The sequence below is a fragment of the Pyrenophora tritici-repentis genome, chromosome 3 (assembly GCF_003171515.1).
Source record: "Pyrenophora tritici-repentis strain M4 chromosome 3, whole genome shotgun sequence".
Lineage (NCBI taxonomy): Eukaryota > Fungi > Ascomycota > Dothideomycetes > Pleosporales > Pleosporaceae > Pyrenophora > Pyrenophora tritici-repentis.
This window is the reverse complement of record NC_089392.1, coordinates 1,639,960-1,655,565: the sequence shown is the minus strand read 5'-3', so window position 1 is coordinate 1,655,565 and position 15,606 is coordinate 1,639,960. Positions and strand designations below refer to the sequence as shown.

Genomic DNA, 15,606 nt, shown 5'->3' with positions numbered 1-15,606 from the left:
GGAATGAGAAGAAGAAGAACGAACTACAGTGAGAGGGTCGCGTACGAAGAACTTGTGCGGTTGTTACAAAACTAGTGTTAGGTTCTATAATAGAACTTTTAACATGATTCCATAGAGATGGATGCCCTAAGTGACGCCGCGTAGACGCCGAACAGACCCCTTGATCATTCGACATTGATATCATAGGACTCTTGTTATGTCAGAGCACGCTGGCTTCCCAGAACAAACGGTGGTTCGACAGCAAACATCGTCTGTTCCGGCTTTCCTATAGAATGCCCACCCTGCCTGTTAGTACAGGTCAGCTTGTCTTCTTCCCATTCAAATAAAATCTGCAGCATAAAGCACACATTGACAGTGCAAGGGTAGTGAAGTCGCAAACTCAATCGCCTTTGTTGTCATCACAATTCACTCGTTCACCACAAACGCTCACTCGTACTTGAAAGTGTCGCGAAATGTCTTCTCTGTTATGTTACCGAGCACCTACTCCTCCATTTCAACCACACACAACTACGGTTTCCAAACGAGTCGTCATGGACAAATTTCTGGACACGCAACTTCACCCAGCCGATACCTGCAACATCTGCACCGAGCATTTCGGCGCACTCCACCAACCGGTCGCGCTTCCCTGCAAACATATATTTGGCTACGAATGTATCAAGAGATGGCTTAAGGGAGGGCGAGGTAACACAAATGCTTGCCCAACCTGCAGGTTTGTTGTGGTACCGGAGCCGGAGTCGCGCGCATCTTTCGACGTACCGTCAATATGGAAGGCGCTCTGTGATGAGCCACCAGAGCGCCTCTACACTTTTATGGAGCAGATTTGGTCTGGTCTGCAAGTTCTGTGGCAACGACATCCCACTGGCAACTTCACTGTGACGTCTATTCTCGACAAAGCCATCATTCCCGCTCTCGTTGCTACTGCACGCACGCCGAACGCCCCAGGAAACAGGCATCAGAACTCCATACTAGATTGCTACAACCTTCTAGCAGCATCTTGGGACTCAATTGGTAGATTGGATATGGCTGCTGGCCTTGCGATTCCGCTGGTGCGCCTTGCACGTTTGATGGCCAACGCAGGCGCCGTATTACCGAAATGGCTGACAAAGAATGCACGCGTGAATCGGCTGATTTGGCGTGCAAACGCCTGCCTGCCCATCACTGCAGAACATATCTCTTGGGACTACCTCATTGAAGCTACGCAACCGAAGGACGCCCGCCACATGCCCCTCCTGCATCTATACACTGTCCTCATCTCTCAAAGCATCACGCATCTTCCAACTCCCCAGCCATACCCCACCAAACGACATGAGATCATAAATCTGGTCATCGAGCGTTGCTGTACGAAGATTGGCGGTGTCGGATGTGTGTGGAAGAGCAAGCCAAGCAATGAGTTCAAAGATGAGCTTGTGGGCGTGTTTGAGGAACTACGACGGTACCAGATTGAGAAGAAAAAGATGAGCCTGCGTGGTCATGATGGAGAGGAAGCTCTCGTGAAGGGCATATGGGCACTTGCTGGATGGGGTGGGAAGGGAACTTCGTCGTCGTCCTGATAAGCCCGGAAGGTCAGACAGCGGCGAACGATATGACAGGGTCATACGATCGGTCTCGGTACCTGTTTAAATTGTAATAACTCTGTATTATTTTAGTAGTTTAATGAGATTCAGCATCTTTTCGCTAGAGATCTTAGAAGCTAGTTTCTGCCCCTGGTCATTAGCGCGGCTAATTGGGTCTAGCGCAGAATAATGATCACCGGCAGTGGTCTCGTGCTTGCCGATCCCCACATCCTTCTTTCCTCGGCTTGAACTTGTCACCAGCAAAACCCACTTTGATTCTCCATCAGCAGCTCAGTCGTAGTTGGCCTGCCGACTGCTGTCAGTCGATCACTGCTAACTGTAATCATCCGAGGAGTAGAGTCGTAAGGCGTCGATACCATCAAGGATGCCATGAAGTGGTGCTCAACAACAAATTGCCGCTCATGTTTCTCTTCTACTTTTGAACGACAATTACTATGATGCGCATCTCGGTAGTTGCATCTTATTGCTACACGCGTCGGTACTAGCTCGGATAGATGACTACACCAATGAGGAACATCATTCTAGATGAATGCATGCTCGTCCTTACGGCGGATCAATTTGAAGCTGTTTATTCTCGGCAGTCGAAACGATGGGCTCCCCGAGTACATGTATGTATGGGCGACTCTACAAATCAGCGTCCCTTAAAGGTACGCAGTATTCGTCACAAGATCGTCTCAAGATCACAAACAAAATGTCTTTCTCTGTCTTCCTGCGGACTACTCTCATAGCCACAGCCTTCACCGTTGGCACAACAGCCTCAGCATGCACTCGCGAAGGTCTGATCAAAGCCGCAAACTCATACCTTAGTGCCCAGGCTGCGGGCAATCCCAGTTCGCTGAACCTTGTGACTACCAACTTCACATACTCACAGAACAACAAGGTCTCCAATATCGCGACTAGTCTTCTCTCAACGCCGTCGAGTATTGACCTTAATCGAACCACAGCCGACATATTAGCATGCGCTAGCTATACGATGTGGATCAGTACATCTGAAAGCAAGCCTCGCGTCGTCAGCACGCAAATCCGCCATAGCGACAACGACACAGCCACCATCAGCAGCATCGACACTGTCGCCGCCACGACTGGAGATCTGTTCTTCGATGCTGCAAAGACATTGTCTTATATCCGCGCTGAAATCTGGACGCCGCTTCCTAGCTCTTCCCAGCCTTCTCGAGCGCTCCTCAAATCCTTCGGTGACGCCTACCTTGATATGTGGACAGATGCTACGGCTGCTGGCAAGATATCTTGGGGTACACAGTGTGAGAGAGTAGAGGGAAGTAGGTTGACAAAACCATGTGGGGCAGATTTGCCACGTGGCGGCAGTAAGAAGGCAAATGGTATGAGACGGTACGTGATCGACGAGACAGTGGGCAGTGTGCAAGTCTCTTGTCAATTTGACAGCCTCGGAGCTTGGCCAGATAGTCACGAGATCAGGGTCGAGGATGGCAAGGTCAAGTATGTCCATACTGCTACCGTTATGAGGGGCGTTGGAGCTTGAGAAACACTCGGCAACTTGTGCATGCGGGGTTCGATAAGTACATTGTGAAATAACACGTTTTTTCCATCTCTCATTTACGAAATTTCTAGATACTATTCCGTGTAGTCTACTCGATGTCAGCACTCTTAACAACAGTTCCGAAAACATCCCCAAGCTCCGCCAATGCCACTCTCGTCACTTCGTCCCCCTGCACGCCCGGGATATCGCGGTCGCCGATGGCATCTTCAACTAGAATCACCTCATACCCTTTTTGGAAGGCTTCTCTTGCGGTCGTCGAGACGCACACATGCGCCATATAGCCTGTTAGCACGACTTTCTTGACTCCCCACTTCTGCAACGTCTCATGCAGCGACGTTTGCTCGAAGGCGCCAGGAAATAGCTTCCAGATCGTTTCTTCGCCATCCTGATGGTAGCATGTGTTAATTTTTATCGTTCGTCTGAAAGCTTGATCACCGTACCTGCGCTTTGACCTCTTTGAATTCTTCAGCTAACTCAGTACCTGGCGTAAATACAGGCGCTCCGTCATCTTCTTTGTGCATTATGTGAATCAACTTGCCGCCGGCCTTGCGATATCTTACGAGGAGGTCTGCGATGACCTTGCCACTCGCGGCTGCGTTGGTGACTTTAAGCGCTCCAGATGCCTGGGAAGGTTAGACAGGGTCTCTTATGGTGTTACTCATGGCTGTTTACATATTCATTCTGCGCATCAATAATCAACAAACAAGAGTCGTTCGTCGATGCTGTTGAAGCCGGTATTCCCACAATCTCGCGAAATGATGGAGGCGCCATTTCTGATCCAAAAGACGATGATTGTGTGCAAGACTAGCCACAAAAGGTAAATTCAATTTTGTAAAATTCTCAGTTGAAACAATGCAGGGCTATGAGAAGAACAGGGTCCAGATATGTGCATGTTGGGGATATCTATGATCTTACGGGATAACTAGCTTAGAAACATACCCCGCACCCGTGATCTCGATGTTGGGTACCTGCATGACGTGCATCCAGAACCTCGGTCCAAGAATGACGGCCCGCTCCTCGAATGGCAATTGGCTGTCTTCTCCTGTCTTTCTGACTTATGCTTGTATAATGAGAGATTTGTCAGCCTAATTGGAAATAGATGGACCGTGCGATGACCCACAGATTATGTTTGTAAGATCTGAAACTAAGTTCTATCATCACATCTCAGAAGCCTGTCAGAGACTCAGCTTACTGGGGAAATTTCTGTGAGATAATCACTATATTGTTCCTCTTAGAAGATGATAGATTGGGTTTGTCGGTAGCATTTGTGATGAATACATGGAAAGGTACATTGGCACCCCATGTGGAGGTATCGAGGCATTTACAAGCCGTCATTTGGTTTTTGGAACATACAAAGAGATGAACATCTTTGATTGCAGCTATTATGAAACACACTAGAAACTTAGAAAAAGAGAACATAGCCTCGATCGAGCATATGAGTCTTACAGTGCCTATACATCAACCGATCGACGCAAAATAGAAACAACTTCACTCTGAAGCCCCCAATACACTTCCTTTAATTATATCCCCAGATTTTTCTCAGTACTGGATAGCTACCACCACTCATCATGTAACGTTCAATATCAGCAGGCCGGGCAAACCGCGCTGTTGACCGATCCAAAAGCCTGAAATACCCTTGATCCTCTTGCGCGAGATTAGCAGCCTCGCCTTGATCGCTCACTACGATATACACCTGGCTTAGAACAGGCTTTGTAACTACAAAAACGAATATTCCAGAAGCCTTGACACTCTGGAGAGAAGATCCCCTAGAGTAGTGCTCGAAAGATCGGTCATGCCAATAGACGTTGTGAATCTCAAGGGCGAAGCTCTGTCGTTGGAGAAACAATGCAGACTGCTCAGTTTGCTGCGTATGTGAAAGGCGTAGCTTCTGGAGACGAGACCAGTCTGGGGATCAATCGGGATGACCTAAAGCTCCCATATGAATGGAGGTACTTTTGCATAAGCCAGTCCCACTGATGCTCAATTCTCTCAAGCCCGCGTAAAGCGATCCTGTTCCAAGTCTCTGGGAACTTAGGATGGAGAGATCCGCTTGCATGGACTGAGGAACCGTATGATTGCTGCCACTGTAGATAATTTCGAGAAAGTCTCCAAGCTGATCCACGGGAATTGGATGCGTAGAGGTCCTGGGTCGACATAGTGCGCTATTGAGTTTGGTTTCTATGTGTACACGAAGCTTCTTTTTCCGCTTAGGGTTGCGCAAGACCGCATTGATGGCATCGTGAAAGATCATAAGGTATACCAATTCGGTAAATTTTGTATGGTTTCTGAGCGTTATGTTACGGTTCATCCACATTGCATTTGCAAACTCGTGTGCTTCTTTTCCTTTGCTAGCGAGAATAAGGTTGCGCCGATCCTGGTCAGAACGTGGATCTTTGTCCAATCGTGAAGGATGGAAAGGATGATACATCATCGTAGCGATGGAGTCCAGGTTATGCAAGGCGGTAGAAATGATGTTTCCCATCGCTGGGTTACACAGTTGTTCGTGGCGTTTTACGTGGTAAGTATGGAAGACATCAGATATGATCGTATGAACGCAGGATCCTCCGAGATCGATATCATCGGTGGCGACGTCAATGTTCGAGGTGCGTGATGGCAATGCGGCCTCGAAGACGATAGTTCTTAGGTGTTCCGGTAAAGCGTTGCGACACATGCCGTTGTTGGTGAATCTCTGCTGTGTCATTGCGATCTGCCAAAGCTTCTTGGCGCTCTCTTTCATCGACAGTATCCGATAGGGTACTTTCCAAAGGAACTCCCAAGGGACCATGTCTTTGCACACGAGCCGGAGAGACGCGACATCCTCGATGTTGTTCAGATAGTCAAGGACCATCTCCTTCAACTCGAGCGGCAAGTCTCTGAACGATAGACTTTTACCTGCCTGTACGGTCGTTGATTCGCCTGTAGTAGCCATTGTAGAATGTTATCGTGGAAATCGCAGTCAACACGATCAATACGGGCCTGAGGTTACAATTTTCGTGTTTAGCGCTTGACGACGGCCTTGTTAGTGAGTGTGATAATGGATAGGACCAGGGTCCTTACCAAAGTTTCTAGCACCAACCACATGAGGAACCCACGTGTGCCATAGTGAAAGAAACACTAATGCGCAAGTCTGGTCGCTTCGCACCTAAGATCCACATCAATTTTGTTTTCCTGCCGCACCTCGAGCCGCTGTTGTGTTCCACGTTGAAAGGACAGACTCTTGCATAGCCAATGTGTTCAAAGGTGCTCTCATGTTATTATGAGGTGGTAACGGTGGAGGGCCTCGGAATTCGGAATTCGGAACGTTCCAAACAACCGCTCCGACAATCACGGAAGAAAGACGCCGGGACCAGGGCAGGTCGCTAGCTAAACAAGTTTGCAGCCGGTACCTCAACCATGGAGCGTTGAGAGGGCTGGTCTGCGTATCGGTAGCTCAACCGGAACCTTCCAACAGCACTAGATAGTTGCTTCGGCGCAAAGTATTCGTAGTGGATGTACCAAAAATCGTGTCCAGAGTACCGGAAATTTCAACCCATACCTGATCAGATACAGAGAGACCTAGCCTCTGTCCATGACATCATACGTGCTATCTGAACCCTATGACCATAACCCCACATTTCTTCCGGCGCTGTGATATGTCCAAGATTGCTAGCCAGATTATTGCGGCTGGAACATCCGAAGCGTTTGAGATGCACTAGGATTACAAGGATCACTAACAACGGTAATGACTACAACTTCAGTGCTAGGCATGCAACTCGCTATAAGTTGAGACCCAGTTTCGCTGTTTGCAAGAATCTTATCATGATATTTCAGCTGCAAAGTGTAAGAAGGCTTACGCAGATAACATAGAGTGCCATAGCAATTGCTTAACATCCTCTGGAAAGGGTAGTTTGTCTCAAGTCGCTCATCAGGTGGGATGGCATTTACAAGCAACAACATGTCCACTGTAATGTGATGATTGGAAATAGCAATCCTAGAGCGCTTCCTTATCTTATAATGCCCAACTGTCTCCCCAAATGCAGCGGAAGTCTAATGGGCATTCTCCGCCATTTACACAGAATTTGTATCATATTGCGGTAATAGACCAACTTAAGTACGCCGCAAAACGCGAAGAAACGGTGAACGTCTTCGAAAATCAACTTATTCACAGCGTTCGATATAGCTTTTCAACTGCCGTCGTAGCCCACTACTTCCTTGTATGCTAGGCTGGCAAGACGAAATATTCTACATTCGTGCGGTATAAGAAAGCACTGGTATACCATATACTCCTGAGTTGTGTAACTAGTCTTGTAAAATCCGATGTGTCTACATGTCAAGCGGAAGCTGGCGATATCCGTTACATTCGGCTCTAGGTACTCATGGATCAACATGATGAGCTCCATGGGTAGGCGTTGAAAAGCTGCAACCAAAGATACCTTCGTTTGGAAATAGATGGAACACTTCTTGAGTTGTAAGTGAGGACTGACGTAAAGTTAGTGCGATGATGGAAATTATCGCAGGGTTGCGTGCATCGATAGATATAGACATATGAGAGAAAAAAAACTGGTTTGCCATTATACCGGTACCGTGAGAAAATGTGACACAGATTTGACGATCGTTGTACTTGGGGACGTTTTATTGGATGATCCAGTCATACACGAACCGCAGAAGTTCGTTCCGTGGGTGTTGAGGCCACAAACATAACAGGAGTCAATGAAGAAGCTACAATAATTGGGTTAGGCAGAAGAACTTGTAATTGACATTGAGAGTAAGATGATATTCATAGATCAGCCCCATCAACTTCATGGCGGACACCCCAGGCCCCTATCAAGCAACACTCGCGAATAAAATTATCAAAGTCGCACCCAACAGCATAGGGACTGTGTCAGCTTCGAAGCTGCTGTACAATTTGAATCGTCAGCACACTTCATCTCCACCGACGCGTTACCGAGATATGCGCTTCAAGCGACTAGAAATAGCGATTTCTTTGGGTCTGCGACTTGGCGTAAGCGGCGTTCCCAAGGCATAGAGTGAATATGTATACTCACGGAGACTACATATATGTTCTTCCACCGGGTGCCGCCTCTCGCACCTCTTTCAAATGCCTGCCGTGTTCTTCGATAGCTTTGGGACTTGTCTTGCGCACCTCGCCCTGGCGAAGCGCATACGAGTACCACGTTTTAAAGCATTCTTTTTGTGTCGCCGTTGGGTAGCGGACACCTTTCGCGCGATGCGCTTGGAGTACTATGGTCTCGAGCGAGCGGGTTGAGGCTGGCATCGTGTGGATTTGTCGTTGGGTCTCGCGGGAGGCAGGAATGTACGTTGATGTTTGGTAGCGGGCGTAAGATAGCGTTTCGGGGCCGAGCAAGAACCCGAGTTGGTAAGGGAATAGATGTCACGCGACAGTAGAATATAGTAGATTAATTGGCACGAGATACGCACCGAAGAAGATTGAAGCCAATAGTAAAACGTTGGGGAGAAGAGGAAGTGTAAAGAAGAAGACGAGGTATCCGGGGTGCATGGGCTGATATTACGCTCTTCGGCTCTCCATCGCATCTCCGCACAAACATCAACAGCAGGCGTGCGCATCCGCACAGTGCAGGTATAGCAGCCAGAGCTAGGCTTGACGGAGATCGACTTCGCACAAGCCACTGTAGGTCACGATAGAAAGCCCTGTCTCACCATGAGATGTGATCCAATCGTGAAGTCGCCTCAGGGTTTCCACGTCGACTACGGGGGACCGCGAGCATCGGATCCGCGTTGCTAGTCTTCCCTAAAGGCTGGATTCCATATGAGAATAAGGAAAAGGCGAAGTCGCTGCCAAATGAGTTCAGCGTTCCCAAAGATGCTTCAGACACGTAATTGTAAGCTTCGCATTGGAGAGGGTCGTTCGGCTCGCTCGTCAACAACAGGAGACGCCATGTTGCCAGAAGTGCGCTGTGTATCGTATGCCTACGAAATCTTGTGCGATGCTAAGAGGGGAAGAAAACAGACACTCATCGAGAGACATCGATGCATGCGGATTATGCTCGTGGGAGGTGCGAGGGCTAAACGGAGAAAAGCGGGGTAAGTTAAAGAAGTGGGCCGAAAGCACGCGCCGTCTGCATCGCGAGTAGGAAGCGATGCTCATACACGACAATTCGGCAGAATTTTCTCATGATTACTGTTTTTTAAATGAATGGTCTTGAAGAAAGTTGTGCCATAACATACAATGCGCATGATGTGTTAGACAGGAACTAGAAAAGAAAGGACCCCTAGATCCAGTCCATCCACAGACACCGCAAAGCTGGATAGCTTCCGGGGCACGTTGGTAGTGTCAGCTGGCCTATGAACTTGCACAAAATAAACCTAGCCTAAGCAAGTTAGCTGTTGCGACCAATGGTTTTTGTCCTTGTAAGATTACGCTCTGACGTCTAGGGTCTGTACTTACAGAGCTTCACAAGAACGACCGTGTACCCGTACCATTCACCATATTAGTAGGCACGTCTGACCATGTCACTGGAAAATCCGAGTTCTTTTTGACACAGACCTTGAAGCCAACCATTTTCTTATGATCTCCGCCAAAATCAATCCACCCTTCAAACCGTCGGCAATGCAAGTCGAACTTGATGTGCCCAGATTTGATGGCATGTCTTATCCCCATGTTCTTCCATCTATCGCAAGACATGTGTACACGTGACTGGAAGTCGAAACTGGGCGCACGTGTAAGGTCGATGTTAAGAGGTGGTAGCCTGTGGAGTGTACCCAGATTATGGCGGCCGTCTTTTGAGATACGTTCCGGTCGTCGATCCAAAGCAGTCATTGCATCCCTATGTATTCTCCTTGATTCTTCGTTTTAAAGCTCTCTATCACTTGCAGTTGCCCATAGATACTCGGCAGTGAAGTTCTTGTCGAGCCCTAGGATTACTGGACCTTCAACTACAGCAAAGTCAAGATAGGCTTCAAGCACGCCAAACTTTGTCGAATGTCCTTTGAGATAGTTGATCTTGATGCTACGTCGCAGACTGTCAGCACCCAGGCCCTGAAATGCTTCTGTGAATATCATATATGTGGCTGTCACGTTGTAAAAGTAGTCTCTCAGTTCGAGGAGCGAGTGCCAATGCGAGTAAGATGACAGCATGTCTAGAAAAACATCTCCAGTAATTACTACTGATGAATCGGCCCGCGGTGCTGATAGGGATGGTAATAGTTCAGCTTCACAAGGAGATGTTTTGTCCTGGTCGACGCCCTCAGTGTCTGGCAGTGGTTCGGAAGGTTGCTCCGCGTACGTATATGTTACGACTTCTTCGTAATTCTCGGGCTCTGGGGATGGCGACATTTTTCTCTGTCTCTTGCGTAAGGAGCGTGACGGTGTGCGAGACCGAAAGGGCAGTTGTAGTTTTGGCTCTGGTGATGATGCCTTGATGTCTTCTTCACTTTTGGCGTCTTTATCAACCTCCAGCTTTCGCTTTGTCACAGAGGAACAATTGTCTTCCGTGGGGGTCTCTATCCAATCGTGATCTCTTGTATAGTGCGTAGCAAAACACCAACAGCCATTCTCAACATGCAGTATCTTGTTTTCATAGTAAGCCCTCGAAGCTTGATGTTGAGGGAACGACAACGCCCATTGTTCCTCCAGATTGTGGAATATCTCCAATACAGCAGCTTTATTCTATGAAACTTAGCACAAGTATACTCCACGTATGAAGCGGAAACTTACTGGAGAGATATTGTTGCCATAGCTGCTATCATTCTGCTTCAGTCTTGCGAAAATGACGTCCTTCGATGGTGATTCTGCGGATTCAGGTGATATAAGACCGTAAAACAAGCACTGCGCTTTTAGCCATTCTTTCGTTAGATTGTAGAAATCAGACTCCGCAACAATCAATCCAGATTGGTCAGATTGATTGATTTGATTGGTCATTTGGAGTTTTTACCAACTCAATCAACTCAATCTAAGCTTTTCAAAATAGCTAATCAAATCAACTTGCGAAGGTCAGATTGATTGATTTGATTAGTTAGATTGATTTATTATTAACGAGTTGTAAGGCGAGTAGTGTCGTATTAAGAGAAGGTTTTTGGTGTTGAAGATAGTTATCTTGGACCCCTATCTCGCTTAGCTTGTGATCCCTGTCGGCCGGGCAAGCCAGTCTCTATGCATTCACTTCTCACCAGCTAGCTCTCCTCTTATAGGACTAGCTCCTTCTGCTTAGGGGCTAGCCTCTTCTAGGCTTCACCCCGCACCTATATAGCTAGTCCTTCGCTGTTCTTAATACAACAACGATTTCGCTCACTCAGTTCCCTAATAATCCCTTACACACAACACTAGTTGCCTAGCTACCTATACAGACATTTTTCTTTAGTGTTTAGTATCGCCCACGATGGCCAAACGCTCTCGAGTTCCCACCAATACTGCTGCCGCCGCCGCCGCCGCCAAACGGGCGCGCCTATCAAGGCCCTCTGTCCTATCTCAGCGATCGCTGTCGCCTCAGGAAACCCTTGGCGCCGCCGTAAGCCAGGCCACAACGTTTGAGTCGCAATTTTTCGAGTCGCAAACAGAGGAGGAGGGTGCGGCTGAGGGCAGCCAGGCTGGTACAGCAGCAACAACAGAGGCTAGTGTTGATACAGAGCCTGATAATGGCGATAACTTTGACGGCATTAACTGGGATCGCCTCCCTCGGTTCATGAAGCCTCTTACAACTGGGCGGCGCGTCAAGAGTTGGATCTTTCAACATGGATATCGCGTTGTTGAGCTCTACGATCAGAATCGAGTGTGGTTTGTATGCAAATACTGCCACATCCACAAGGTCATTGACACTGGCGGCAGTGGAGTTTTTGACGTATCAAAGGCCACCTCCTCAGCTGCAGCTCATCTTGGCCTTCAGAAACGAGGCCATGGCTTTACAAAAGACGGCCTGAAGCCTCGAAGAACAGGGCAGCAACTCTCTCTACGACAGACGCTGGAGACTGGTGTTGCAGTCTCTCAAGAGGCTGCCAACGCGATGGGCAACTTCAACATCCAGCAGTTTCGTGAAGTTGCAGTGTTCTGCCTTCTTGATAACAACTTGCCAATGGAGCTACTTGCAAGGCCGTCCTTTCGCGAGATGATTAGCCTTGCAAACCCAGAGGCAGAGGCAGCTTTGTGGGTAAGTCCTCGCAGTGTAGCTACCTACGCAATGCGCCTCTTCCAATATATGCAGCCACAGATTGTCTGCGCTCTGTCAGAAGCTGCAAGCAAGATCCACATAAGCTTTGATGGTTGGACGACAAAGGGTGGCAAGCGTGGATTCTTTGGAGTCGTTGCACACTTTGCTAACGCCTCTGGAGTGATACAAGATCTCCCCATCGCCCTCCCACATCTCGCAGGCTCTCATACTGGTGATGCTATCGCTGATACAATTAAAAAGACGCTCCAAGAATACAGTATTGGGAGTGATAAACTCGGCTACTTCGTCCTCGACAATGCTGCAAACAACGATACTGCAGTCTCCTCGCTCGCCCACGCGTACGACTTCAACGCTGCTCACCGACGCCTCCGCTGCGGCCCTCACACGCTTAACCTTATTGGCCAGGCAATTATCTTTGGCAGCAATCAAGAGGCGTACAACAACAACAACGACGAGCAGCTCCAAACAGAGGAGGTGTACATGCAGGAGTGGCGTCAAGAAGGGCCCTTAGGTGTACTTATCGACGTTATCAACCATATAAAAATGTTGCCATTCAGGACTACCCTTCTTGGAATCGGCCCGATGCTTCTTGGCCGAATGTTCTACAACCTTCACTTTCACTCCTTTGCCGTCATGTGCTTACGCACATCTCATGTATATAACCTTGTGTATCTACTCCGTAGGACAATCAACGCAGTTCTCATATGCAGTTGTTGACGTCTTGTCTACTGCGATAAAAAACGCCTCAACAACACGAAATTTTCCGAAGCTTCCAAACCGCCGCCAACGCCGAGTTGCCAGCTAGAGAGCGCCTCCACGTACTTGAGCCTGTGAAGCCTGTTGTTACACGCTGGAACTCTTACTACGCTGCCTTCAAACGCGCAACTCAACTCCAGGCAGCATACAACTCTTACGCTGAGCACTACATTAACGCACTCTCCCTTGAAGATCGCCGCGCTTGTCAACGTGGCAATAAACTCCCTGAAGCACCTAGTTGGATGAGATCAACAGGACTTACAGCTGCTGATTGGGCGGTGATAACAGAGTATCAGGACTGCCTAGAGCCGCTTAAGCTTGCTACGGAGAAGCTTGAGGGTCGCGGAAAGGCAGGCAAATACGGCGCTATATATGAGACTATTCCTGTATTTGAATACGTACTTGGCGCGCTCGAAGCCCGTACGCGCTCGTACGAGCAAGTTGACTTCAACCCACCTGATGCGCCTGAAGATCACCTCTTTGTTAACCTCCGCGCCGCCTGGAGTAAGGCCAACGATTACTACAACAAGCTCGATCGATCGCCAGCATACTACGCTGCTACCTGCCTCCATCCATACTACAAATACTACTGCGAGAACAGCTGGGTGGATAAGCCAGAATGGCTAACATCAGCCAACGCTGGCTTCCTGCAGCTCTGGCAGTCGTATAAGCCTCAACGTACACGTCCTCTATCTCAAACAACTGCAAAACCAAGGCATAGAGGAATAGATGATGTGATTGGCGCCCTCGTACGGCGCAACAAGGCTCAGGTAGAGGCTGCCCACGACGATGAGTACGAGCGCTGGAGAACTCAAGAGCCAGAGTGGACAAGCGAACAGTATCTTAGCGATGGCCACCCAGTCAAGTACTGGATTCAATTACGCTCAAAATACCCGTGTTTGAGCCAGTTTGCGATTGATATACTCACGATACCAGCATCTAGTTGCGACTGCGAGAGGCTCTTTAGCGAGCTTGGCGATTTACTTGAGCCGCGCCGGCGAGCTCTTGGCAGCGAGTTACTTGCTGCCCTTCAGCTTGTACGTTCGTGGAGACGAGCTGGCTTTGACGGCTTGTACAACAACGGTGATGATGAAGATAAGTGGAGTGACGTCAAAGATGAGGAGATTGTACAACAGTACGATATAGAAGGCTGGAGTACAACACCATAACCCCCTGTATACTACTTCTTAGCATCAATCAGCCAATCAACCAATCAATCGCAATCAATCTGCTCAAAAACCCTAACAATCAATCCGCAATCAATCAGCAGCGTCGCCGCAAGCTAATCAAACCAATCGACAACCTTAAGATTGATTGATTTGATTGTTGCGGAGTCTGGTAGAAATTCAGCGGCTCCAGCCCTGCATGCGCTAGCATCTCGGCAATGTCCGCAGAAGTCATCTGAGTGTAGTTGTCGATCACCAGTCGATCCACCGGCGGAAGTCCACCACAGTACATGTTGCAGTATATGCAGTCAATCAAAGTGTGTCCGCGCGAGGCAGTAATCAGAGTATATTGTATGTGTTGTTTTTGTGTCTGCTCGCCTTTTTACGAAGGCAGCAGCAGGGTCTGTTTACATGACGTATCTATGATCCAGCTGAGGTAAGAGGTGCTCAATAAAGTGAGGAAGCAGCACCAGACCACCAAAACGTGATCTGCTTCTCCTCATAACCGCCACAGTACATATAAAATATTCCTTCAATGCATGTGGAAGCGTATGAGTTCTCAGAATTATGCTGATTCGGTGCTGGAAAAGACATAGTGGTCGTATGAACGGTTGTTTCCAAGCACATGTCTCGGAAAAAAGATGAAAATGTGTCGATTTCTGCGATATACAATAGATGGAAAATATATACAAGGTCCTCAGGCAGATATATATGTCCCGAGCGTCTTATATAGTCTCAGTTCACGATTGATGTGGGGCATGAAATCAGAGTTTGTCAAGGCTACAGTAAGTCCAAAACTCTCGATGTCCGCATTATTCCGACCGATCAAACTTGCTAATGGAAAATGTTGACGTTTTTTGAGCGTTTCAGATCATACAGCATGCCTCCAATGTGCGGAAAGAGTTTCTCTCATCTAACGTATCACGATACCCAGAGTCCGCAACAATCAAGCGATAGGCAGATTGATTACCGGATTAGGCCTCGAAAGATCACTATCTGGTCCGTGACAGACCTAATCAGGTAATCAATCTGCCTATCGCTTGATTGTTGCGGACTCTGACGATACCCATCCTTGACATACCAAACCTCAGCTTTCAGCTTCTTTACAAGATGCTTTTTGATACACATGTGAATGACGGAACAATGTCGCTACCAATGAAAACCCTCATCTTCAATATGTCCACCTGGAAGCCTGGGATCTCGAGACCAGAGAGATCCATTACAGCAGACCAGTAACTTTTGGGGGGAGATGGAATCCCAAACTGGATGTGGAGCACCTTATCGCCCTCCTCAGTGCTAAGTCTATGCTAGGACTTGCTGAGTATAGGCATCCCAGTGTATATCGACTCATCAATAGACTCCGCAACAATCAATTCAATCCGGTCACTCTCCTAGACCCACTTACCTATCTAGGTAGGGCTTAAACTCCTATAGGTAACTACTAGGCTTAAAGCGGTAATCAATCAATCCAA

General features: G+C 48.1%; 7 protein-coding genes across 7 annotated transcripts; 3 read left to right on the top strand and 4 right to left on the bottom strand.

Moving 5' to 3' along the window:
* Nucleotides 1-530: 530 nt before the first annotated feature.
* Nucleotides 531-1,550, top strand: PtrM4_079970 (RING-finger-containing ubiquitin ligase; the record flags this gene model as incomplete). Its single annotated transcript, XM_001940876.1, has 1 exon — nucleotides 531-1,550. One exon carries the CDS (start codon nucleotides 531-533, stop codon nucleotides 1,548-1,550), a length of 1,020 nt encoding a protein of 339 aa, XP_001940911.1.
* A 715-nt stretch (nucleotides 1,551-2,265) lies between these two features.
* PtrM4_079960 (uncharacterized protein) lies at nucleotides 2,266-3,072 on the top strand (the record flags this gene model as incomplete). Its single annotated transcript, XM_001940875.1, has 1 exon — nucleotides 2,266-3,072. The coding sequence occupies one exon, from the start codon at nucleotides 2,266-2,268 to the stop codon at nucleotides 3,070-3,072; it is 807 nt and encodes a 268-aa protein (XP_001940910.1).
* A 106-nt stretch (nucleotides 3,073-3,178) lies between these two features.
* On the bottom strand, nucleotides 3,179-3,861 carry PtrM4_079950 (isochorismatase hydrolase; the record flags this gene model as incomplete). The annotated part of the gene is made up of 3 exons (XM_066106410.1): nucleotides 3,179-3,475; nucleotides 3,531-3,713; nucleotides 3,763-3,861. The coding sequence occupies 3 exons, from the start codon at nucleotides 3,859-3,861 to the stop codon at nucleotides 3,179-3,181; spliced, it is 579 nt and encodes a 192-aa protein (XP_065963348.1).
* A 745-nt stretch (nucleotides 3,862-4,606) lies between these two features.
* On the bottom strand, nucleotides 4,607-6,019 carry PtrM4_079940 (F-box multi-domain protein; the record flags this gene model as incomplete). The annotated part of the gene is made up of 2 exons (XM_066106409.1): nucleotides 4,607-4,995; nucleotides 5,044-6,019. The coding sequence occupies 2 exons, from the start codon at nucleotides 6,017-6,019 to the stop codon at nucleotides 4,607-4,609; spliced, it is 1,365 nt and encodes a 454-aa protein (XP_065963347.1).
* Nucleotides 6,020-8,119: 2,100 nt separating this feature from the next.
* Nucleotides 8,120-8,344, bottom strand: PtrM4_079930 (uncharacterized protein; the record flags this gene model as incomplete). The annotated part of the gene is made up of 1 exon (XM_066106408.1): nucleotides 8,120-8,344. The coding sequence occupies one exon, from the start codon at nucleotides 8,342-8,344 to the stop codon at nucleotides 8,120-8,122; it is 225 nt and encodes a 74-aa protein (XP_065963346.1).
* Nucleotides 8,345-9,901: 1,557 nt separating this feature from the next.
* PtrM4_079920 (uncharacterized protein) lies at nucleotides 9,902-10,384 on the bottom strand (the record flags this gene model as incomplete). Its single annotated transcript, XM_001940872.2, has 1 exon — nucleotides 9,902-10,384. One exon carries the CDS (start codon nucleotides 10,382-10,384, stop codon nucleotides 9,902-9,904), a length of 483 nt encoding a protein of 160 aa, XP_001940907.2.
* A 1,042-nt stretch (nucleotides 10,385-11,426) lies between these two features.
* On the top strand, nucleotides 11,427-14,137 carry PtrM4_079910 (Dimer-Tnp-hAT domain containing protein; the record flags this gene model as incomplete). The annotated part of the gene is made up of 3 exons (XM_066106407.1): nucleotides 11,427-11,444; nucleotides 11,538-12,847; nucleotides 12,982-14,137. 3 exons carry the CDS (start codon nucleotides 11,427-11,429, stop codon nucleotides 14,135-14,137), a joined length of 2,484 nt encoding a protein of 827 aa, XP_065963345.1.
* Nucleotides 14,138-15,606: the final 1,469 nt, after the last annotated feature.